The following is a 21411-nucleotide window of genomic DNA, read 5'->3' as shown; positions in this document are numbered from 1 at the left end:
CTGTTCAGAGAGGTGTACTGTTTTCCCTCCTTGTAAATCTCACATTTGATGATGGACCACAGTTCTCACAGTTCTCAATGGGGTCCAGATCAGGTGAACAAGGTGGCCATGTCATTCGTTTTTCTTCTTTTATACCCTTTCTTGCCAGCCACGCTGTGGAGTACTTGGACGCGTGTGATGGAGCATTGTCCTGCATGAAAATCATGTTTTTCTTGAAGGATGCAGACTTCTTCTTCAGCCTTTCTTACCTTGGCCATGTGTCTGAGTATTGCACACCTTGTGCTTTTGGGCACTCCAGTGATGTTGCAGCTCTGAAATATGGCCAAACTGGTGGCAAGTGGCATCTTGGCAGCTGCACGCTTGACTTTTCTCAGTTCATGGGCAGTTATTTGGCGCCTTGGTTTTTCCACACGCTTCTTGCGACCCTGTTGACTATTTTGAATGAAACGCTTGATTGTTCGATGATCACGCTTCAGAAGCTTTGCAATTTTGAGACTGCTGCATCCCTCTGCAAGATATCTCACTATTTTTGACTTTTCTGAGCCTGTCAAGTCCTTCTTTTGACCCATTTTGCCAAAGGAAAGGACGTTGCCTAATAATTATGCACACCTGATATAGGGTGTTGATGTCATTAGACCACACCCCTTCTCATTACAGAGATGCACATCACCTAATATGCTTAATTGGTAGTAGGCTTTCGAGCCTATACAGCTTGGAGTAAGACAACATGCATGAAGAGGATGATGTGGACAAAATACTCATTTGCCTAATAATTCTGCACTCCCTGTATATATATAGTTTTTTTTTATCAACAAAAGCAAACATAAGGTGTGGCATGACAGGGCTGAATCATTTCTGACAGTAAATACGAAAAAAAAAAAAAACTTTTTTATACACAAGCTACAATGTCAATAATCCCACTTGATCTGTTTTCATTTCATTCTCCAAAACCAAATTGGAATCAATGCTGAGTCAGCAGCTATGGTCATTTTTGTGCACCCTAGTGTTGCAAAAACTGGCATACTACTGAAACCATATGTGGGATTATTGACCTTTCTTGCCTTATCTGTTTGGAAAAATATTTAAACATTTTCCTTATTTACCATGGGTGAATACATTCCTCAGTAGAAAAAATGCACTGGCGGCGAATGGGGACCCAACCAAGATGGCAGCCCGCTATTGATTTTTTCTTACTTTCAAACTTTATTGAGGCATATCAATGTTACAGCCAGTGCCAATGCACGTCGCCTCTACGTCTCTACAAAACATGGAAAGTCCCCAAAAATTAGGGACAGCTAACTACCCTACCATATGCGGCACAGTGCACTTAAGTCTGGTCTTTTACCTGTGAAAATAGGCCGAGCAGCCGGTGAAGAACCGCTCTTAGCGGTCAACAGACACACCGGACTAATGGTGACCGCACTTCCTGCGCAGAAGCCAATGGGGTTGAACTTCACCCCGTAACGTTACGAAAATTTAGAAGCGTTTCTTAACAATTACTAACATAAAATGCTTCCCTTTAAAAAATAAATTTCACATTTCAAAAATAAAATCACAGTGAACACAACTTAGCTTGGCTAGCTATGTTAGCATAGTAGTTTGCGCCGGGGCTAACAACGTCCGCTATCTTTTAAAAATTATAAGACAATTACAGTGGTCTGCATTAGAGTAACGTCAGTGTTAAATTTTCCAAAAAGAGCCCAACAATTTATGCTATCGCGGAATTAGCTGCTGTGTGTATATTAAAACACACAAACGCGGGGGCAAGCTAAGATGTATGTTATGTATGTTATGTATGTTACGTCGTTGTTTTAAAGTAAACTAACAAAATCCAGAGCGACTGCAAATATGTGTAATTTCGCATAAAATTACTCACCGTTCGCGACCAACACAGCTCTTGATAAACCTTGAACACGTGCTGTTGAATATGTCCGCTTGAGTAGAAGAAGGGAAGTGTGAGCTGTTTACACGTCATCAAGTTGTATTTTACATCGACAGAACTTAAAATTATATTGTTTTTTGATTAAAAGACGATTTTAAATTCAGACAAATCACGATTATATATTGAGTAAAGAGGCATAATTTATGTGTCACCCGAACTCAATAAAATAAAAATTTTAATTAGGAAGTCTAACAGTATTTATGAACTTGATTTTTCATTTCACAACAACATATATATGTAAGTAATGACTAAAGGTCCCATTAATTACTTTTTAGGGTGTAGTTAAAGGCAGATTACGATGGATGGGGATGGCCATCCTCTACTTTTTGTATTATAAGATGAGTAAAGAACTTAGCCAGCCCAACTTCTCTTTAATTTTGAGTGTTCCAAATCATTTAGATGGGTTTCTGATAGTAAAGCAATTTAGGTTTTTTCCTCTTTCCGGAATGAAAGAGGGTTTTTTGTTTGGTTTTTTTACAACATTATTCAGTCCTTTAACCAGGGGCGATTTTAGCCCATTTTTGAATCAAATGAATGAATCAAAGCACCCCCCAAAGATTTCTTACTTTTTTTTGACAATATTTGTTGTTTGTGTGACACACTACTAAAAATATGAAAAGCATTCAGTACTTGTTTGAGACTTAACATTTTAACAACAAAAGTATAGATACACTCCCCCTCCTCCCAAAATGGTTTGTTCCAGCTGGCCTCTCCCCTGCTCTGGCTCTAGCACCGTTGCTGCCAGAGCGATGGTGGCTGACATGCAGCGGAGCGGATGTGTAAGTGCCTGGCTTAAAACAGGACATATTAGCTGCATTTAACCTTCAGTTACTCTTTATATAGTTAGGTAAGAGTCAGACCATGTTTCTCTTTAGCTGAAAAACATTACACCCAGGTAACCTGCTGTGTTGAAAACGTGTTTCTCGACTATGTTTGCTACCCTACAATCCGTCCTGCTCTGTAGTAAAATCAGCGATATTTGACCGTCCTGTTGCTCCCATTGAAATTTATACAGCCTATTTAAAATCTAAAACTTAACATTGTCCGTAGCCTACTGTTGTTACCACTGTCCTGTTTGAAATGTAATGAGAGAAACTGGTTATTTTGTCATATGTGCATGTGCCGATATTGAACCCAAGGTACTAACTAGCTAACTGACTGGATGCCCATTAACCTTATAACTCCTGTTGTGTGTGTGTGTGTGTGTACAGAGAGACAGCCAGGTTCATAATGGATATGAGGAAGTTTTTTCAAAAACAGGAGCCACATTCAGGTAAAAGTGTAAAATCAAATGATCTGTCAATAAAGAATAATGTTGGATCAGTGTTTCAATATTTATATCTTTTATTAGATGTACATGTGGTTTGGTTATTTGCCTTTTGGTTGAAAGTACACTGAGAGAGGACTTTTTTATTTGTGTTCTTAATAGTATTTTTTTAATCTAATTGAATACAATCTATTTGTGTATGATTGTCAGTCCAAAGATGGAGAGAGGAAAGAGACGGAATACTAACAGGCAAAACAGAAACTGGCAAAGAAAAAACAACAACTAATTTTACTCATACAATCTGGAAGTTGTGTCCTCCCTATATTAAAGCTGCTATACAGAATCCGCAAAACCAACTGGGTTGTCAGCCCTGGCACTGCATTACCATATTGAACTTCAGTCAGAGGAAGTCACGGATGCCAAAAACTTTTTGAAGCTCAAGAGTGAGGCTGGTGCCATCCCAGATATGTTAACATTGTACAATCTTCTGGATAATCAGATCTTCCCCACACTGAAAACTGTTATTCAGGTTGCCCTAACAAACCCAGTTACCAGCTGTAGCTGTGAAAGGTCTTTTAGTGTCTTAAGTCAGCTCCATACCTGGCTGAGAAGGACCATGGGTCAAAGCAGACTCCAGCACCTGGCTGTGATGTCAGTTGAGAAAGAGATGCTTGAGAGACTTGACCACCAAAATGTGATAGACAGATTTGCCAACCTCAAGGTGAGGCGACATAGGTTAAAAGAAAAGAAAAAATCTGCAGAGCTATATTAGTATCTGCAGTAAAGATCTTTTCATACATTGTATACATTGTAACATAGGCCAAGGTGTCTCCATTTTCTAATTTTTTAATAATATTGTGGCGAGCTCAGACAAGGAGGAGACGGAGGTATCGTTTGGTCTTGCTTCCCGTGAGCTAGCCAGGGAGCACAGCCGTTTATTCACATTTGCAGAAGAACACTGCCGCTAGCTAACTGCTCAGCGCGGCAACAACAACAACAACACAGGGCGCCCTCTGACCCCGGAAGGACACACCGTCGCAGCGAGAGGGCGTCACCTGTCACTATGGCAACATAAACAAAACATAACTGTACAAACAGAACCCCGAACAGCCCTGACCCACTACATAGCCCTCACCTAAGGGGTCAGTCGTCCCCGACGACCCCATTACCCCACACAAAGTCCTGCAAATGTCCAGGTGCCTTCTTTTGGCGCACCGGCCGGTCACGACCGGCGGGGGAAAAGTCACTTGGGTCAGAACATGGGGTGCCACCATCATCCCCTGCTCCGGCGTCTGCTGGAGCGAGCGGTCGGTACGGTGAGAGCCTGTCCCGGTGCAACACCACCATGCGCCCCGGGCCCGGCATGCGGATACGGTACACCACGTCTGTTAGCCGCTCCACGACCTCTGCCGGCCCTTGCCAGTGACTGCAGAGTTTGGGGGACACTCCTCTCTTGCGAACCGGGCAGTACACCCAAACCTTGTCGCCAGGCATGAAAACCCCCCCTCGGCACTTGGTGTCGTAGGCTCTTTTCTGTCGTACTCCGGCGCTGGCCTGGGCCTGGCGGGTGTAGACATGAACCACCTGCAGCCGCTCCCTGAGCCTCCTGTAGTAGTCCATCTCTGGTGAGGGCCTCCTTCAGCTGTTCAAAAGCCGCAGCACAGGCATCCCCCCAGCCAAACAGCTGTCCCTTGTCAGTCAGGCGGTGGAGGGGGCTGGCCATTGTCGCGAACCCTTTGATGAACCGACGGTAGTAGGAGGCTAGGCCCAGGAAGCTCCGCAGTTCTTGGACGTTCGAGGGAGTCGGCCAGTCCCGGACCGCAGCCACTTTTGCGGGGTCAGTGGCGACACCTCGAGCGCTGATCACATGGCCCAAGAACGTGGTCTCTCTCGCCAACAGGCAGCATTTCGTGGGGTTGAGCCGCAGCCCAGCTCGTTGGATGGCACTCAAGACCTCGCTCAGGTGAGACAGTGCACTGTCGAAGTCGCCACCGTGCACCAACAGGTCATCCAGGTACACAACGCAGCGGCTACGAGGGATATCCACGAGCACCCTCTCCATCAGCCTCTCAAACGTTGCTGGCGCATTGCAGAGCCCAAATGGCATGACCCTGAACTGCCACAGCCCCTGTCCAATGGTGAATGCAGTCTTAGGCCTTGCGTTGGGGGCTAGCTCCACCTGCCAGTAACCGCTGCGTAGGTCGAGGGAGCTGAACCAACTGGAGCCGGTAACGTAATCTAGGGCCTCGTCGATCCACGGCAGCGGGTACGAGTCCTTCTTGGTGACTGCATTGAGACGGCGAAAGTCCACGCAGAACCTCGGGCTGCCATCCTTCTTCCCCACCAGAACCACGGGTGCCGCCCATGGGCTATTGGACGGCTCGATCACCCCAGCCGCAGCCATCTCATGGATCTTCTCTTCCGCTACCTGCCGTTTCGAGAGGGGCAGCCGGTGTGGGCGCAGACGGATGGGCTGAGCAGAGCCGGTGTCGATGGTGTGCTGGACCAGACTCATCTGCCTGCAGTCTTTGTCACTGGCGGCAAAGATGTCCACATTCTCGTCCAGGAGGCATCTCAACCACTGGCGCTGGTCGACGTTGAGGCCTACGCTGCTGCGCTGCCAAAGGTCATCAACAGCCTCGATGGTCTCGGTCGAAGGAGGTTTGTCAGGCTGAGAGGCTGAGGCTGAGGCGAGTGGAGATGACCTGGAGCCACCGGCATCCGAAATCTGCTGAGCGGCAGCTGCCCGACGCCTGTCTCGTCTGGTCCCCGCTCCCTGCTTTTGGCCGCGCTGGAGAGCAAAAGTCTCTGCGCCAAGAGTGATAGCCAGCTTTGCGGTGTCGACGCAGGCCCCCCAGCGGCTCAGCAGATCCAGGCCAATGATGCACTGGTCTTGAATGTCGGCGAGCCAGAAGTCGTGCACCAGCTCTAGATCCTTCACTCGGATCCGCAACGGTTTCTTCCCCCGCATAACAGTTTTCTCCCCCGTCACTGTCATCAGCTGGGTGTCTGTGGGCAACCAACCCTTCACCAGTGGCCCGGATGTTTCAGGGAGCACGCCAGGTCTTATCAGGGAAATGGTAGACCCTGTGTCCACCAGGGCCTGGCATGGCTGGTCCTCAACACAGCAGCTCAGGTGGAGTCCCTTGAGGTGCCCAACTTGGCCCACCACTGTGCATCGTCCTTGGAGGGGGGCAGGAAGCTGGACCGGTGGTCCCCTCGCTACACCGCTCCCTCCTTGTTTCCCTGAGGCTGCGTAGTTCCGGTCTTCGGGGCTGGTGCTGGGCAGTCACGCGCCACGTGGCCAGGCTCATCGCACCGGTAGCAGCGGTCGGTTGGTCGACAAGGATGCCTCCGGGGCACCGAGGGTTGCAGCTGGGACATCTCGGCGACCTCCCCCTCCCCGTCGCAGTCTGCGGCTCTGATTTGGGGGTAGTTTGGGGGGGGCACCTGCTGGTTAGGTCGCGAGGTGAGCACCGGCTCGGCCCTTTCAGCCTCAAGGAGCGTCTCACGGAGGGTCTGAGGCATGGCCAGGCGGACGTGTTGGCGTAGTCGCTCTGGGAAAAGTCCTCGCAGAAAAGCATGCAGGCTAAGCTCCTCACGGGCCGCTGCTGGAAACTCCGGGTAGCCACGACGAGCATACAGCAACACGTCTGCTGCAAAGGTGCCCAGGCTCTCCCCTGGTCGACGGCTCCGGTTGGTTAGCTGCTCTCTGCTCTGATCAGTGGAGTGCCGCTGCCCGAATCGCCTCTCGAGTGCCGCGGTGAGGGCCTGGAGCTCATGCTGCTCTGCCGGGGCTAGGTCAAGGAGTATCTGCAGTGCATCTCCCTCTAATGCTAGTGCTAGGTGTGTAGCAGTCTCCTCTTCGCTCCAGCCACTATGTCTGGCGGCTAGCCGCACTTGTGAGAGGTAGGGCTCTAACGGGGTTAGCCCGTTGTATTTCGGTACCTTAACTGGCGTGGTAGGCATAACTGCTCGCGGTTGGGGGCTCGGCGTGTGGGTCGACAGAGGTAGCCCATGAAGCATTGCCCTAGCATCTGTCGCGACAGGCCGCCGCCGCGGTGCGCTCGCACCATCGGGACCCGTCGGGGGACTTACATGGCCGCTCACATCCTCTCTCTTCCATCGCCAGTTTCCCAAGCGGGGAATGTTCTCCTCGACGGCTTGCTCCAGCCTCTGAATGTCTCTCTCCATTACGGCGAGGGTGAGCTATCCCACTTCTGACACCAATGTGGCGAGCTCAGACAAGGAGGAGACGGAGGTATCGTTTGGTCTTGCTTCCCGTGAGCTAGCCAGGGAGCACAGCCGTTTATTCACATTTGCAGAAGAACACTGCTGCTAGCTAACTGCTCAGCGCGGCAACAACAACAAGAACACAGGGCGCCCTCTGACCCCGGAAGGACACACCGTCGCAGCGAGAGGGCGTCACCTGTCACTATGGCAACATAAACAAAACATAACTGTACAAACAGAACCCCAAACAGCCCTGACCCACTACAATATTTTGTACATTTCAAGGACTCTTCTATTTTTGGAGTGTATTTTTTATATTATACATACACATTAAAAGTGAATCTCTGTCCAAAATATGCACTCAGTTTACTTCTTACTCACTGTGAGCATCATTCACTTCTCCCACAGTAATTAAGGTTGGGATATGTTTTTTTTTGGTTTTTTTTTTTATTCCAATACATTCTTCTTTAGCAGCATTTAAATAACCTTTATCAGATTTGATGGTTTTGTTACAGACTTTTCAAAAAAGTTTTTTGCTTTTCTTTCACAAATGTGGGGATTAAATTGTGTTAAAATGTACAAAACAGTGATGTAATGTTTTGTGACGAGGACCCAGGCACAGAGAGACTCGATGAATTTAAGAATCTTATGATTTAATAAAGAAATTTGCAGAGTTGCACAGAGATGGTAAAATTATGATGAGTGATAACGGAGATGAAGACAACAGACGATGAGGACAGGGAGGAACAGGGGTTTAAATGCACCAAGGAGACAGTCAGAGAGAACTCGTGACAACTGAAGACATTTAAGGATGCAAGGACTGACAGAGACGGGGAAGACGTCTCATTATGACGAGTAAAGGCCTGGATGCCTGGATGGGCAGCTCTCTGGGTGCTCAGCACCCCCAAAGCTCTGAGCCTAGAATCGCCCCTGCCTTTAACGTTTAAGGACATTTTTTTCAGGTCAGTCATATCAACACAAAAGCATTTTTTCTTTTTGTAACATGTGGTGTAAAACATCATTTTTGGGAGTGCACTACACAAACACAGCAAACATATCTTTCCATTAAAGGAAATGTGTGTGGATTTAGATACATTGATATAGTGTATAAACAAAAAAACAAAAAAAAGAAAAGAAAAAGAAGACAATGAATCACTATGATGCAGCTCAAATGGGTACAGAAGTGGAAAAAAAGAGAATTTTTTTTTAATGGAAAACAGAGAAAGTGACATCACATTCAACTCCAAATCGTAGGTGTTACAAAGGGATCAGATGACCTTTTGTATCAGTTGAGTGTGAACTACTGCATAAATTCTCTGATCGTCTCTAGCTCAGTTTCCGTCTTTTGGTTCTCTAAATTTTCAAGATTAGGCTGGCACAGATGATGGAAACGCTACAAAATGGAGAAAAATGGAGAAAAACTTAATTTAAAAGTTTTATAATAATTCTAAAAAGGCTATTATTACCATGATTTCTATTATGTTAAAAATCACCCAGTAAACATGAAAGTCTTACATTTTTGTTTAACTATATATTTAATATAATAACACAGTCATCCCACCTGACTTGGAGTCCCAGTCTCAGTGCCCAGCTTATACAGGGCCCATCCTGGAACAAGCAGGATGGAGGAGAGGGCCAGTATCCACCCCAGCACATATGCCCAGGATGGATAGATGTACCACCGATTAAAGGTCAGAGGCTGGTACTCAATTAAAGAACATATAAAAGAGCCCTGAGAAATCAAAAGGAGATGGTTTAGTTGGTGGAGAATTGAGTGTTGGTATCCTAATACTTAAAGCCCAACTCACCAGTGAGACCAGTGGTGTGAGGTAGAGCCAGCAGAGTTTAAAGAAGTAGTTGGCTCGTGTTCCTGTCATGTCCTTTATTATGTCATATAACTTATCTACCCCTTAATAGGAGAACAAACAAGATAAACAACGTATAAAGATCACACTTGGTGTCAATGGAATGCCATGGATGTATTTTTTTTCACATAAAGGTTAAATGACAGCCAAAGGAGTCATAATCAGTCATGTAAAGACTCCATTATAATGTCCTCACAAGTGTCTGCAAGATTTGCCCCTATATATGAGAAAACTTCCCTGATCATGTCATCATTACGACATCATTAGTGTGGGATATAAAAAGAAGAGCACACCTACCAAATATCCAACCCAGTGCCAGAGTTTCAAACACACATAGAAAGAGGATGCAGGCTCCATTACAAGCATAGTAGTCCAACAACTGGAATACAAACATCCCTCCCTAGAGACAATGACACAGATATTTATTTTGCATGCATTTATTTTCCTCACTAAAATCAGGATTACAATTAGCATATGTAATGTTTATTTTTTTCTTTTAGACCCCCACACACATTTCCAAAACATTTTCTGGCAGTGATACATTACATACAGACCTCAGTAACCATGACAAGCTGAGAGAAGAAGCATATTAAGCAGAAGAGAAGGAGAAAAATCTCCCTTCGGCCGGCTCTGCGCAACACTTTGGGAAACATATTGATGAAGGACGTCATCACTACTTCCATGGCAAGAAACTGTGCAGAAAATGGACAAAACACACTAAGTAAATTTCAAAGTATAAATGCAATGTTCCAAAGTTGTGTGTCTTACTTGTGTATCCAGACCCAAGAGAATGAGCATAACAAAGAAACAGATGGACCACAGTTGAGGCAGGGGCATCATGGCTACAGCCTGAGGGTATGCAATGAACGCCAGGCCTGGACCTGAAACACAACAGCATGATGCCAGAACATATCAAACATGCCAGCCAGTGGTAAATGTTTGTGTTTTAGTTTGTACAGTTTGTGGTGTGTAATGGCATAAATATGACAGCAGAAATGCAGAAAATTGAACAATCACCTGTGCCTGTTCATATTAAAAGGGAAAAATCAAATGACATCAGGTTTTCACCATTACTCACGTGTTTGACTGTGATGGCACAATGGCACTGACTGATTTAGCCCACATAATATAGTCTGACTATTGGAACTCAAAGGATGCTGAGACCTGATTAGTATGGTAGCTAGTTTCCACAGCTGTAAAAATAATTTTTTGCCAGTGAGACCTAAGTCTTAATTTCAAGTTAAGCATCACAAAATGTCAACTTCCTGACACAAACATTTAGCAAAGCATTCGGTTTTCCTATAGAAATGTGAGTACCACAGAAAAACCAATCCTTCTGTTCCACATTCCTCCTCTTCCTATAATCAAGATAACAAGGAAACTTTCACACAATGTTTGGATGCCAACATTGTGTGAAAATGTTGCCAATTTTCTTATTAAATTTTCTTAGATATCGTAAATTTTGAATTTTCAGTGGCAAAAGTACTTCGTTGTTTTTCTTCCAGTGCTGGAAACAAGTTCCCATAGATTAGGTATAAACTCACTACTGAGAAATTAAGCTTTTGTAAACAAAAAATGTCGAAATCTGTCATGGTTCTGGGTCACTTTGACCCAGTATTTTGAGTTGTTATTTTTTGGTGTGTTTTTGCATTATGGATTGTTTTCTTATTCTCTTGTAGTGCTTGTGGTGGTGGTGGTTTCACGTTTAGAGTTTCACGTTTCTGTTTATCCGTGTTTAAGGATTTGTTGTTTCATGTATTGTTTGAGTTCCATGTGTTATATTCTGTCTGCCTCACTGTCTGCGTCTTTGTTTAGTGGTTTCTTGTTTCCTGTTTTATTGTGAAGGTCTGTGTCTCATGTGAGTGTGTTCAGTTCTACTGCTCCCCTGTCTCGTTAGTCCAATTTCTCCCAGCTGTGTCTCCCTCCTGTTGCCCATTCCCTGATTACCACCCTGTGTGTATTAGCCCTGTGTTTTCCTGTGCTCAGTGTCGCTTCGTACCCCCAGGTCCTGCCTGTGTGTTCCAGTTTTCGGTTTTATGGTTTGATTTCTGTTTTTGTTTGGTGCCAGCAATAAAGCTGTGGTCTTCAGTTACATTTCCATCTCAGAGTCCTTCATTTGGATCCACATCTCCACCTGCCCGCACAATGAGCCCTGACAGAAATCATTCCAAAAAATAATATTCCCCCAAATCAAGCTTAACAATTAAAACAGAGCCCTGAAAATTTTAAAGTCTTTCTCGTTCTGTTACCAAGTCTGTGACCAGTTGAGACATGCTCCCATAATATTGTTATGTAAGATTGAGTCCATTTATGGATCATTGTTATGTCACATTTATGGGTCCAGGAGAATATGGTCGCATGTTTGTGATATATACCTGACTCGGCCACTTCTGCAATGGGAACACCTTGCTCATGAGCCATGAATCCCAGCACTGAGAACACAGCAAAACCAGCTACAACACTGGTACCACTGTTCAGCAAACACAGCATCAGAGAGTCTCTGCAAATCACAAAAACAAAGTGCAAAGTGCAGTCACTGCATGTGACAAAATATGAGGTTGTTAATATTTAAATATCTATTTAAAATTAAGGTAAATAACTACTGATCATCATGTACTTATAGCAGTTGTTGTTGTATTTGTTGTAGCTTCCCAGCACAGTTAGGGAGCCCACACCGATACTGTAGGAGAAGAAGATCTGACTCACAGCCTCCATCCACACCTGTTCCAAAAAAGCAACAGTATTACACTTGTCCACCTGTGTCAGACACTGTTAGAGATTTGAGCTCGTACCTGAGGGTCTATCAGTCGTGAGGGTTCAGGCAGAAGATAAAACATGATTCCTTCGAATGCTCCAGGAAGAGAGAGGCCACGAATCAAAAGTATTAACAACATCACATAGGGGAAGGTAGCTGTGACATATACCACCTGTGGGAAAAAGCAACATTTCAGAGCATTTAAGTGTTTACTCAATATGTACTATGTATACATACTGTATATAGAGCTACAGTGAGGAAAAATAATTATTTGATCTCCAGCTGATTTTGTAAGTTTGATTGCTTATAAAGAAGTGAACAGTCTCTAATGTTTGTGGTAATTTAATTTTAATGGGGGGCAGACAAGATATCCCCAAAAAGAACACATTAAATAAAAGTTATAAACTGATTTACATGTCATTGAATGAAATAAGTATTTGAGCCCTAACAACCTAGCCAGAACTCTGGTTCTCATAGATTTGCTGTTGTGGCCTATGTGGCACACAGATTGCAATCAATCAATGAATTAATCAGTTACAGATGCTCCTGTCACAGTTCTGGGTCTTAAGGCCAGCTTCTGAGTTTATTGTGGGGTTTTGTTTTGTTTTTTGAGTGTTTTGTGTTATCATTATGACTTAAGTTTCAACAGGCAGTCCTGAATTTATTCTTATTATTGCTTCAGAGTTTTCTTGTGATCTCAGTTTAATTCCTTGTTTATTAGGTTTCCTTTGTTCCCCCCTTTGTCCTGTGTCCCTCGGTCCCTTGTTGCATTTGGTTGTGTGTGTGCATCTCTGCACCTTGTTTCCCTTTTCTTTTTACATGTTCCCCTCCTTGTTTTTCATTCCATATTCCTCCTGTCTCTTGTGTGCATTCATGTCTGTTCTCCACAGCCCAATTTGCCTCTTGTTTCAACAAAAACAAACAAAAACAAAATGTTTTATGTCTATTTGTCCTGTATGTTGCTCTGCATTTAGTTTCTCGCATTTTTGATTAGTTATTGGCTTTTGGTTTTTCTTATTTTTGTACCTTTGTGTTTTTGCTCCTAAATAAAAGGCTAGCCTTTTGTTATTAAGTTTATTTTTCCCACTGCCATCTTCACAGGGGTCCTCCCATTGCCACACACAATCTGCATCCACAGATCGTTGTCAACAATTTTCTATATTTTTGTCCACAAAATATGGGAAATCTGTGGAGGTAGCTAACACCTCAAGTTAAATACTTATTTAATTCAATGACATACAAATCAATTAATTCCATAACTTTTATGTCACATTCTGCCTCACTCCATTGAAATTAATCTACCATTTAAATTAGAGAGTCATTAGAGAGTCATGTAAGTGGGCAAACGTACAACTTCTGCAGGGGATCAAATAATTATTCCCCCACTGCATTTACCAGCAAAACTACCTTTCCTGTAGATCTGACTCCTTTCCAGATACAAAAGTAGCAGATGATCCACATAGCAATGAGGCACAATAGCACCTCCCACTGGATGCTGCCTATTTCCTCAATGCCCCCTGAGATCATCAGCACTCGTCGTCTAGAAGTCAATTAAATGCAGATGGTAAAAAAAAACAATATATAGATTGATAGACAGACAGATTGATAGGTAGAAGGATATAGATATATATAGCTGGAAAAGGTACAAAATGTTTTATTGGGCTTTAAATAACTTGGAATGTAGGCTTTTTCAGTCCATCTACATAGACATACTCCCAAAATTCGGTGGCTGCAGAGGTCGAGTTTGTCTGGTTGGTCCAGTGGACGGTGTTATTTTTTGTTGAAAAGTCTACACAGCCCTCTGAGAGGAGAGTGTGGAAAGTGTCAGAACAAAAGTTTAAATACCTAAACATACTTTGACAATTTTTTATTGGAAAATGGAAATAATCTTTGCATTTTACCTGTGTTCCAGTCGTTGTTGCAGGAGGCCCAGGGGAGCTGAGAGCTGAAGGAGAACACGAGGTAGAGCAAAGCCCAGGACAGAATAATGATGTAGGTCATGCAGCTATAGAAGAGGATTAGTTGTCCACCAAAGCCAATCCCTGAAAGGCATTTACAGATAATAATTACAAAAATCTCCATTTATCAATTACTCAGACTCCTTGTTGTTTTAGGGTTACTAAACAGTTTTGGCTTGAGGTCTGTGACTTTGGTGGCCATTTGAATGAACTCATTGTCATATTCAAGAAACCAGTCTAAGATGATTTTGTGATATAACAGGATAATATGACATTATCCTGCTCAAAGTAGCCATCAGAAGATGGCTACACTCTGGTCATAAAGTGATGGACAAGGTCCAGGCTCTGGCATTTAAACGATGTGCAGCTGGTACTAAAGGGCACACGGTGTACCAAGAAAATATCCACCACATTATTACATCAGCACCCCCACCACCACCAGCCTGAACCACTGATCCAAGGCAGTGTGGACTCATGCTTCTATGCCAAACCTACCATCAGAAAAAAAGTTTGCTCTCTTCTCCAGTTTTGGTGAGCTTCTGTGAATCCCAGTCTCAGTTTCCTGTTCCTTATCTGAGTGGCACCAGGTGTGATTACAGCTGAAGCCCATCTGCCTCAAGGTTGTTGTGCATTGAGAGATCCTATTTTTCCCAGGATATATTGGGTGTGTGTGTGTGTGTGTGTGTGTGTGTGTGTGTGTGTGTGTGTGTGTGTGTGTGTATTTCATTTTGCATGTGCATATTTGATTTGTGTGTGGGTATTGAAATACATGTGTGCATATTCAGATTTTTGCTACAATAATATGCCAAGATACTGTAGCAGGTTACATGTGAAAAGGAAGCCTAGTGAAAGGTTGGGTGAGCTGTAATTGTTACTTGCCTGTATTTTCAATGCTTTCAGCAAAATGTTAAGACTTTTCAGGCCAAAATCCTAATAATAATAATGTCGTAATAATATGAAACTTTAAAGTCCACTTTTTTTTCAGGCTGCTTGAATTCTGTTGCTAATTGCTAACTTAAAATGAAATGGGTCCAATAACTTGCAGCTACAGTAGCTATTATGTGTAGAATTCAGTTGTGGGACAGTCCAGTGCCTATTATTCATGGTCAGAAGATTCCTTTAAAAATATAAATAAAGAGTGCCACAAACACTGTTTTATACATTAGCTGGGTAGCAGTCTGCAGTAAACGGGACAAATACATTCCAATATTTAATAAAATTTAGTATTTCTAATTTGAACATCATGGGAAATATTTGAGATAATGTAGAAAAGTGAACCACACACATAATATTAGTCTTAACATATTAAATTTAAATGCATAGAAATTACATCTTATTCCTTTAGAACTGCCTAGTAGCAAATCACTGAGAATTACTTGCAAAACACAATGTTACCAGTTCTCAGTTAAGGCTTGAACTCTTAACTTATTACTATTGTGATAAGTACAGAATTGGCTTAACTTTAAATACTTATTAACTTGTTCACTACATTTTGAGACACAGTTGTGTAAGACTGTGAATAAATGGCCATTGAAGAGAAGGATAACATGATGTTTTCTTGTTATTAACAATCCCTGAACAGCTTACCTTCTGCTAGTGGGCACAGCTTCCTCCAGCAGGTAATGCCACCCTCCTGGGTGAATTGCCCTATAGTTGTCTCCAGCAGGAACACGGGTACACCACAGGTTACCACAAATACCAGATATGGCACCAGGAATGCACCTGCATTAAAAACATACACAGTAAACATACCTGTTGTGCAGCTTCTGAGTAACAAGCTTACTCAATTAAATAAGGACCAGGTATATGCTTTTAAAAACAAAACATATATCAGTTGTTTAAACATACTACCAAAATTAAGACAACATATTGGGAAGTTATTAAAGGAAATTTGTACTAAGGAATTGTTTGACTAGTACTTTTACTACTACTGCTGCTACAACTACTTTTTACTAGAACTTTGTTTGTGAAAGTTGAATTCACAAAAAAAACTACAAGAGGCAGATTTTTATAAACTAATAATATTGTTTTCTTCTTTTTTAATTATAATGATTCTATTGCAAACAATCAAGCTGCCTGAGGACTGGATGCTATTGAATTAATGGAGCAGAGTCTCCACTTTGGATGCTGGCATCAGATTTGATGGAATCAACCTGCTGCCAAATCCAAAATGCTTCAAACAGATAGAGAGCCCTACTTGACTTCACCTACAGTTGTCATGTGAGCTACCTCAAGTGATAAAATTAACATTTCCTAGAGTACCAATGGAGTTTGAAGTCACACTTTCAGTCTCATTTCAGTGACTGTGAACTAGTAATAATAGACCTTGAACTAGTACTGTTTTGTAATTTATTTTGCTCATGCTTTGCACAATCAATATAATCCTACAAGATTAATACACCTTTAATGTAGTGAGTTCCTCATTTGCTTACCCCCTCCATTTTTGTAACAGAGGTAGGGAAACCTCCACACGTTCCCCAGGCCGACAACATTTCCCGCCACAGCAAGGAGAAATTCCACCTTATTTCCCCAGTGTCCTCGCTCCTCCACCTCTGGCTGTGTGTCTCTCTGCATAGATTTTCTTTTCATCATTTCTAAAGGTTCAGGGTGCGGACAGTGATGGCACTGCGCTTGGTGCTCTAATCATCACTGCCTTTATATTCTCTGCCAATTCTGTGCTGAAGAATGAGTTAATAAGTTTTCAGTAGAAAAATTAACTCCAGGAGAGTAACTGGGTGAAAAAAAAAAGGTTTCAAAGGTTTCACTTTTAACTTGTTGGGGTCTATGTTTTTCGAGATGCATCTCAGATATAGGAGGGGTTAAAATTTAGTTGTGCTGCATCACTATGTCACAACTGCCGATCGTTAAGCTATACTTGCCAGCCTTTTGTGTTGGTCAAAGTAAAAGTTTAAAGGAAACCATTTAAGGCCATGAGAAGATTGCGAGTAAAAAGATGGGAGAGGAAGAGGAGGTGCACTTAAAATTGGGGTCTCCTGTCTCTAATTTAACTGTGAGTTTGTGTTTGTGGTTGCAGTAGCTTCTGATTGGTTCTCTAAGGCTGGGCCAGAAGGTGGGGACAGCCGAATTTCAAATGAATAACTGAGTAACAGGTTTTAGCAAGGTTCGCATTAAAGTAGTTAAATATTTAATTTTAGTTTAAATATTTAAGTTAAAGTCCTACAGCTGAAGCACAAAGGTAGGTTTCTCAGTACATTTGTGTGAGATGTGTGATTTTTCAGTTAAATATAAACAAGGTGCATGACTCTGCATAATTCTTTGTTTCCAGCTTACTTACCTTTGCCAGATTGTAATTAAGGTCTAAAGACACTAAGAGTTTTCAATACTTTCTTTTTCTAGATAAATGGACGTCAGAGAAGAAAAGTGAAGACCCATCAGTCAATTCTTATCATGGGCCACTCTTTAATATTACCCTGAATAGTGGTATACAGATACTGCTTCGTAAATTTGTCAGATGTCTGCATGATATCATCTTAAAACAACTTCTTCTTTTCTTTTTTTTAAAATGTGTTAAGAAATGCATTATTTCATCTTGGCCATTAAGTGATGCTGGTCTGTGAAAACAATCCAGAGTTATTTACCCACTGCTTTACTTGATTTCTACTTTTTTATTCCACATTGGAAAAATCATGGATCCAAGTTCAGGATTTTGAGTTTTTCTGTGAGTTATTAGTTCTTCTGGGTTTTTAGAAGTGATTTATGTTTTTGTTTTGTATCATTTCATGGTTTTCTATTGTGGTGTTATTTTGCAATTCCTAGTTCTGAGTTTTATTATAAAAATTTTAATTTTATTTATTTAATGGACAATTCACAACAACAGTTGCCTCAAGGTAATGTATATTGCAAGGTAAATACACAACAATAATATAAGAAAACAGAGAAATCCCCAACAATCATATGACCCCCTATAAGCAAGTGCTTTGGTGACAGTGGGAAGGAAAAACTCCCGTTTAACAGGAAAAAACCTCCAGCAGAACCAGGCTCAGAGAGGGGCAACAATCTGGCACGACCAGTTGGGGGGTGAGGGTAGAAGGACAGGACAAAGACATGCTGTGGAAGAGAACCAGAGATTCAAGGGTGTAGATTTGGTTGTGGCATTGGTGGGGACGGATGATTCAACCATCGAATCCTGCCCTGTTTCTTGTTTTTTCCTTTTTGTTTTTGCTTCTTGATAAAAGGAGAAATATACTTGCCTACATATGCTATTCTACATGCTTTTAAACCATTTAAAATTACAATTCATAGTTTTATATGTGAATTATATAATGTTAAATTACTATTAAACAAATGACTGACTAAGTATTTTAGGCTTTAGTTTACTTCAGCCATATTCCATATAAATCAGGTATCATACAAAAATAAAAATAGCTTCAAATACAGTCATGACAATAAAAGAATATGACTTTAAGAAATTAACAACATTAGTTCAGTTACAGTACACCAACATCTCTTATACATTAGCACTAAGGGAACACTGAATGACCTGGTGGTTTTTGTCCATAAAACTACTCGTCTAAGATTACCACAAAGTAAAAGGTCTCTCAGCAACATTATGCACTACTGCCCTCTATCAGATCAGTGAGCTGGGATGTTTTATTCTCAACATGAACTACTGTTACAGCAACAGACATGGACTACATGCCCACACAACAAACACATGCCTTCTCCTCTCATTAGCTGAAATGAACTGCTGGCATATTTTACATCTATACTGTCCAGTCTCTCCTGGTGGACATGGCATCACATTATTCATGGCTACATACAATTTTAGATTGATGTGGGCCAAGCCTAGCGCCTACTTGCCAACCTTGAGACCTCAGAATTAGGGCGATTTCAAGGGGGCTGGGGGGGGGGGGGGGTTTATACATGTACATATATATATATACAAAAAACTTGAATCTTACAGTGTTTATTTATCGGATATGTCACAACCCGGCTCATAGGAAGTGACAATCAAGAGGGAGACCACACACAGGCTTTTAAAGGCTGTAAGACATATTTAATGAAAACAAGGTAAAGCAACTTAAAGACAATTTAAAGGACATAACAGCCATAACTGAAACTTCCAAATGAACATGATGGGTGCCAGACAGAGAGAGCCAGAGCCCAAAGCCAGCGCCCTGCTGGTTCAGTCAAGGTGTCTTTATATACACTGGGACTGGTCTCTCAGGTGTGCTGCATCAATAATTGGGTCAGCTCCACCTACCTGCAAGAAACAGGTAAAAGAAAAAGCAAAACACAAGGCCAGCCCACTGGCCGTCACACTTCCCCCCATAGAACAGGGTCTCACCCTGAATTGGCAAACACATTTACATTATGAATTTGCAACTAGAAGAACATGCATATATTAAATCCATAACATATATACACACACATGCAACCTCACTTTCAACACCTTTTGTATGCTCAAAAGTCATCTTCAGCTCAACTCCAACCTCAGCAACCTTGGTACCTAGGAGCAATTTAAGAGGAAGGAAAACGATACTGGAGAGGACATACTTCAAGGCATATGAGGAGTGAAGCTGCTGGTTACAAAGGGGCACGGGACAAAGCATCTGCCAAGACATTATCTTTGCCCTTAATGTGCTGGATATCCAAATTGTAAGGCTGCAAAAAGAGAGCCCACCGCATGAGCCTCTGATTTGGGTTCTGCAATGAGTTCAAGAAAGTGAGAGGGTTATGGTCAGAAAATACCTCAATTGGCCGAGCAGAATCTAAATATACCCTAAAATGCTGCAAGGCCAAGAATAATGCCAAAGCTTCCTTTTCAATGACCGAATAATTCAGCTGATGGGAGTTGAACTTCTTGGAATAGAAACTAACTGGATGTTCAGTACCTTGCTTGTCAGCTTGGACTAGAACAGCACCTGCACCAATGTGGCTTGCGTCCACATACAGCTTGAAGGGCTGATCCAGACGAGGTGCTAAAAGCACAGGTTCAGAGCACAGTAAAGCTTTTACATCCCAAAAAGCTTGCTGGCATGCTGCAGACCAAATAAACTTTACTTTGGCCTTCAACAAATCAGTCAGAGGAGCAACCACTGTTGAGAAGTTTCAACAAAAACAGCAATAATAACCGACCAGACCCAAAAATCTCATGAGTTCTTTTTTGGTTACTGGAACAGGGAACTCTTTGATGGCCAACACCTTTGCATCAACTGGCCTTACATAACCTTGGCCCACAACCTTACCAAGATAGGTCACAGTTGCTTTTGCAAATTCACATTTTGCCAGGTTGATAGTCAGATTTCCCCAAACTAGTCGTTCAAACAGAGTGCGAATACGATCCAGATGATCCTCCCAGGTGCTACTATATACCACCACGTCATCTAGGTAAACAGCACAGTCTTTCAGCCCATTAACAACCATATTCATGAGTCGCTGAAATGTAGCTGGCTGGAGCATTGCGTAAACCAAAACCCATGACTGTATATGAATAAAGACCAGATGGCGTGATGAAAGCAGAGATTTCCTGAGCTCTGGGAGTCAGTGGCACCTGCCAATATCCCTTCAACAGATCAAACTTGCTCACATATTCTGCTGCACCAACTTGGTCAATACAGTCGTCAATATGAGGCAAGGGATAGGAATCGGGTTTGGTCACTGCATTTACTTTACGAAAGTCTGTGCAACAACGTGGTGATTTATCAGCTTTTTCAACCAACAAACATGGGGAAGCCCAGCTGGATGACGACGGCACTGCAATGTTGTTTTCCAACATGTAATGAACTTCCTTATCAATTATTTTCCTCTTTTCCTCAGAGACCCTGTAGAACCTCTGCTGGATTGGTTTTGCATCACCCACATCAATATCATGCTCTATCAAAGTTGTTTTAGAAGGTGTGTCTCTAAACAAGGTTGGATACCTTTTAATTAATGCAGACAGTTCTGCACATTTGTCAGCAGGCAAATGGCCCAACAGCACATCCAAGTTCTGAAGAGTTTCTGAATTCTTCAGACGACCAAGCAATAAAGGATCATCAGGTGCTGCCACATCCTCCCCCCCACAATCTGACTGCGCCATTGTACAAGCAGTCAACCCTGGACTCGATGTGGAAGGAGAAATGAGAGAGCCTGACAGACCGACGGATAAAGGACGAACATGATAGGGTTTCAACAAATTAACATGGCAAAGTTGATTTCTTTTCCGGCGATCTGGGGTAGCAATCAGATAATTCTGTTCAGACAGTTTCTGTACCATGGTGTAAGGCACAGCAAACCGTGCCTGGAACGGTGACCCTGCAATCGGCAGTAAAGCCAAAACCTGGTCACCCGCACTAAACTGCTGCTCTTCAGAACGCCGGTCATAAAAATATTTCATCTTGACCTGAGCCTTTTCAAGGTTCTGTTTGGCCAACTGACCTGCCACATAC

The 21411-nt window shown here is 42.6% G+C and overlaps 1 protein-coding gene across 1 annotated transcript; it reads right to left on the bottom strand.

Annotated features, from left to right (window-relative positions):
* Positions 1-8373: 8373 nt before the first annotated feature.
* LOC146373919 (sodium- and chloride-dependent GABA transporter 2-like) lies at positions 8374-16612 on the bottom strand. Its single transcript, XM_084950241.1, has 14 exons — positions 16453-16612; positions 15608-15742; positions 13964-14104; positions 13776-13863; positions 13470-13602; positions 12100-12234; positions 11925-12028; positions 11683-11807; positions 10076-10188; positions 9862-9999; positions 9605-9707; positions 9251-9351; positions 9004-9174; positions 8374-8835 (listed from the first exon to the last, which is right to left on the bottom strand). Exons 1-14 carry the CDS (start codon positions 16610-16612, stop codon positions 8743-8745), a joined length of 1740 nt encoding a protein of 579 aa, XP_084806367.1. The 3' UTR covers positions 8374-8742.
* Between the last annotated feature and the right edge of the window lie 4799 nt (positions 16613-21411).

Source organism: Perissodus microlepis, chromosome 14 (genome assembly GCF_051167445.1).
Source record: "Perissodus microlepis isolate ML-2025 ecotype Zambia chromosome 14, ASM5116744v1, whole genome shotgun sequence".
Lineage (NCBI taxonomy): Eukaryota > Metazoa > Chordata > Actinopteri > Cichliformes > Cichlidae > Perissodus > Perissodus microlepis.
Note: the sequence above shows the minus strand (reverse complement) of the source record. Positions and strands in the feature narration are given on the sequence as shown.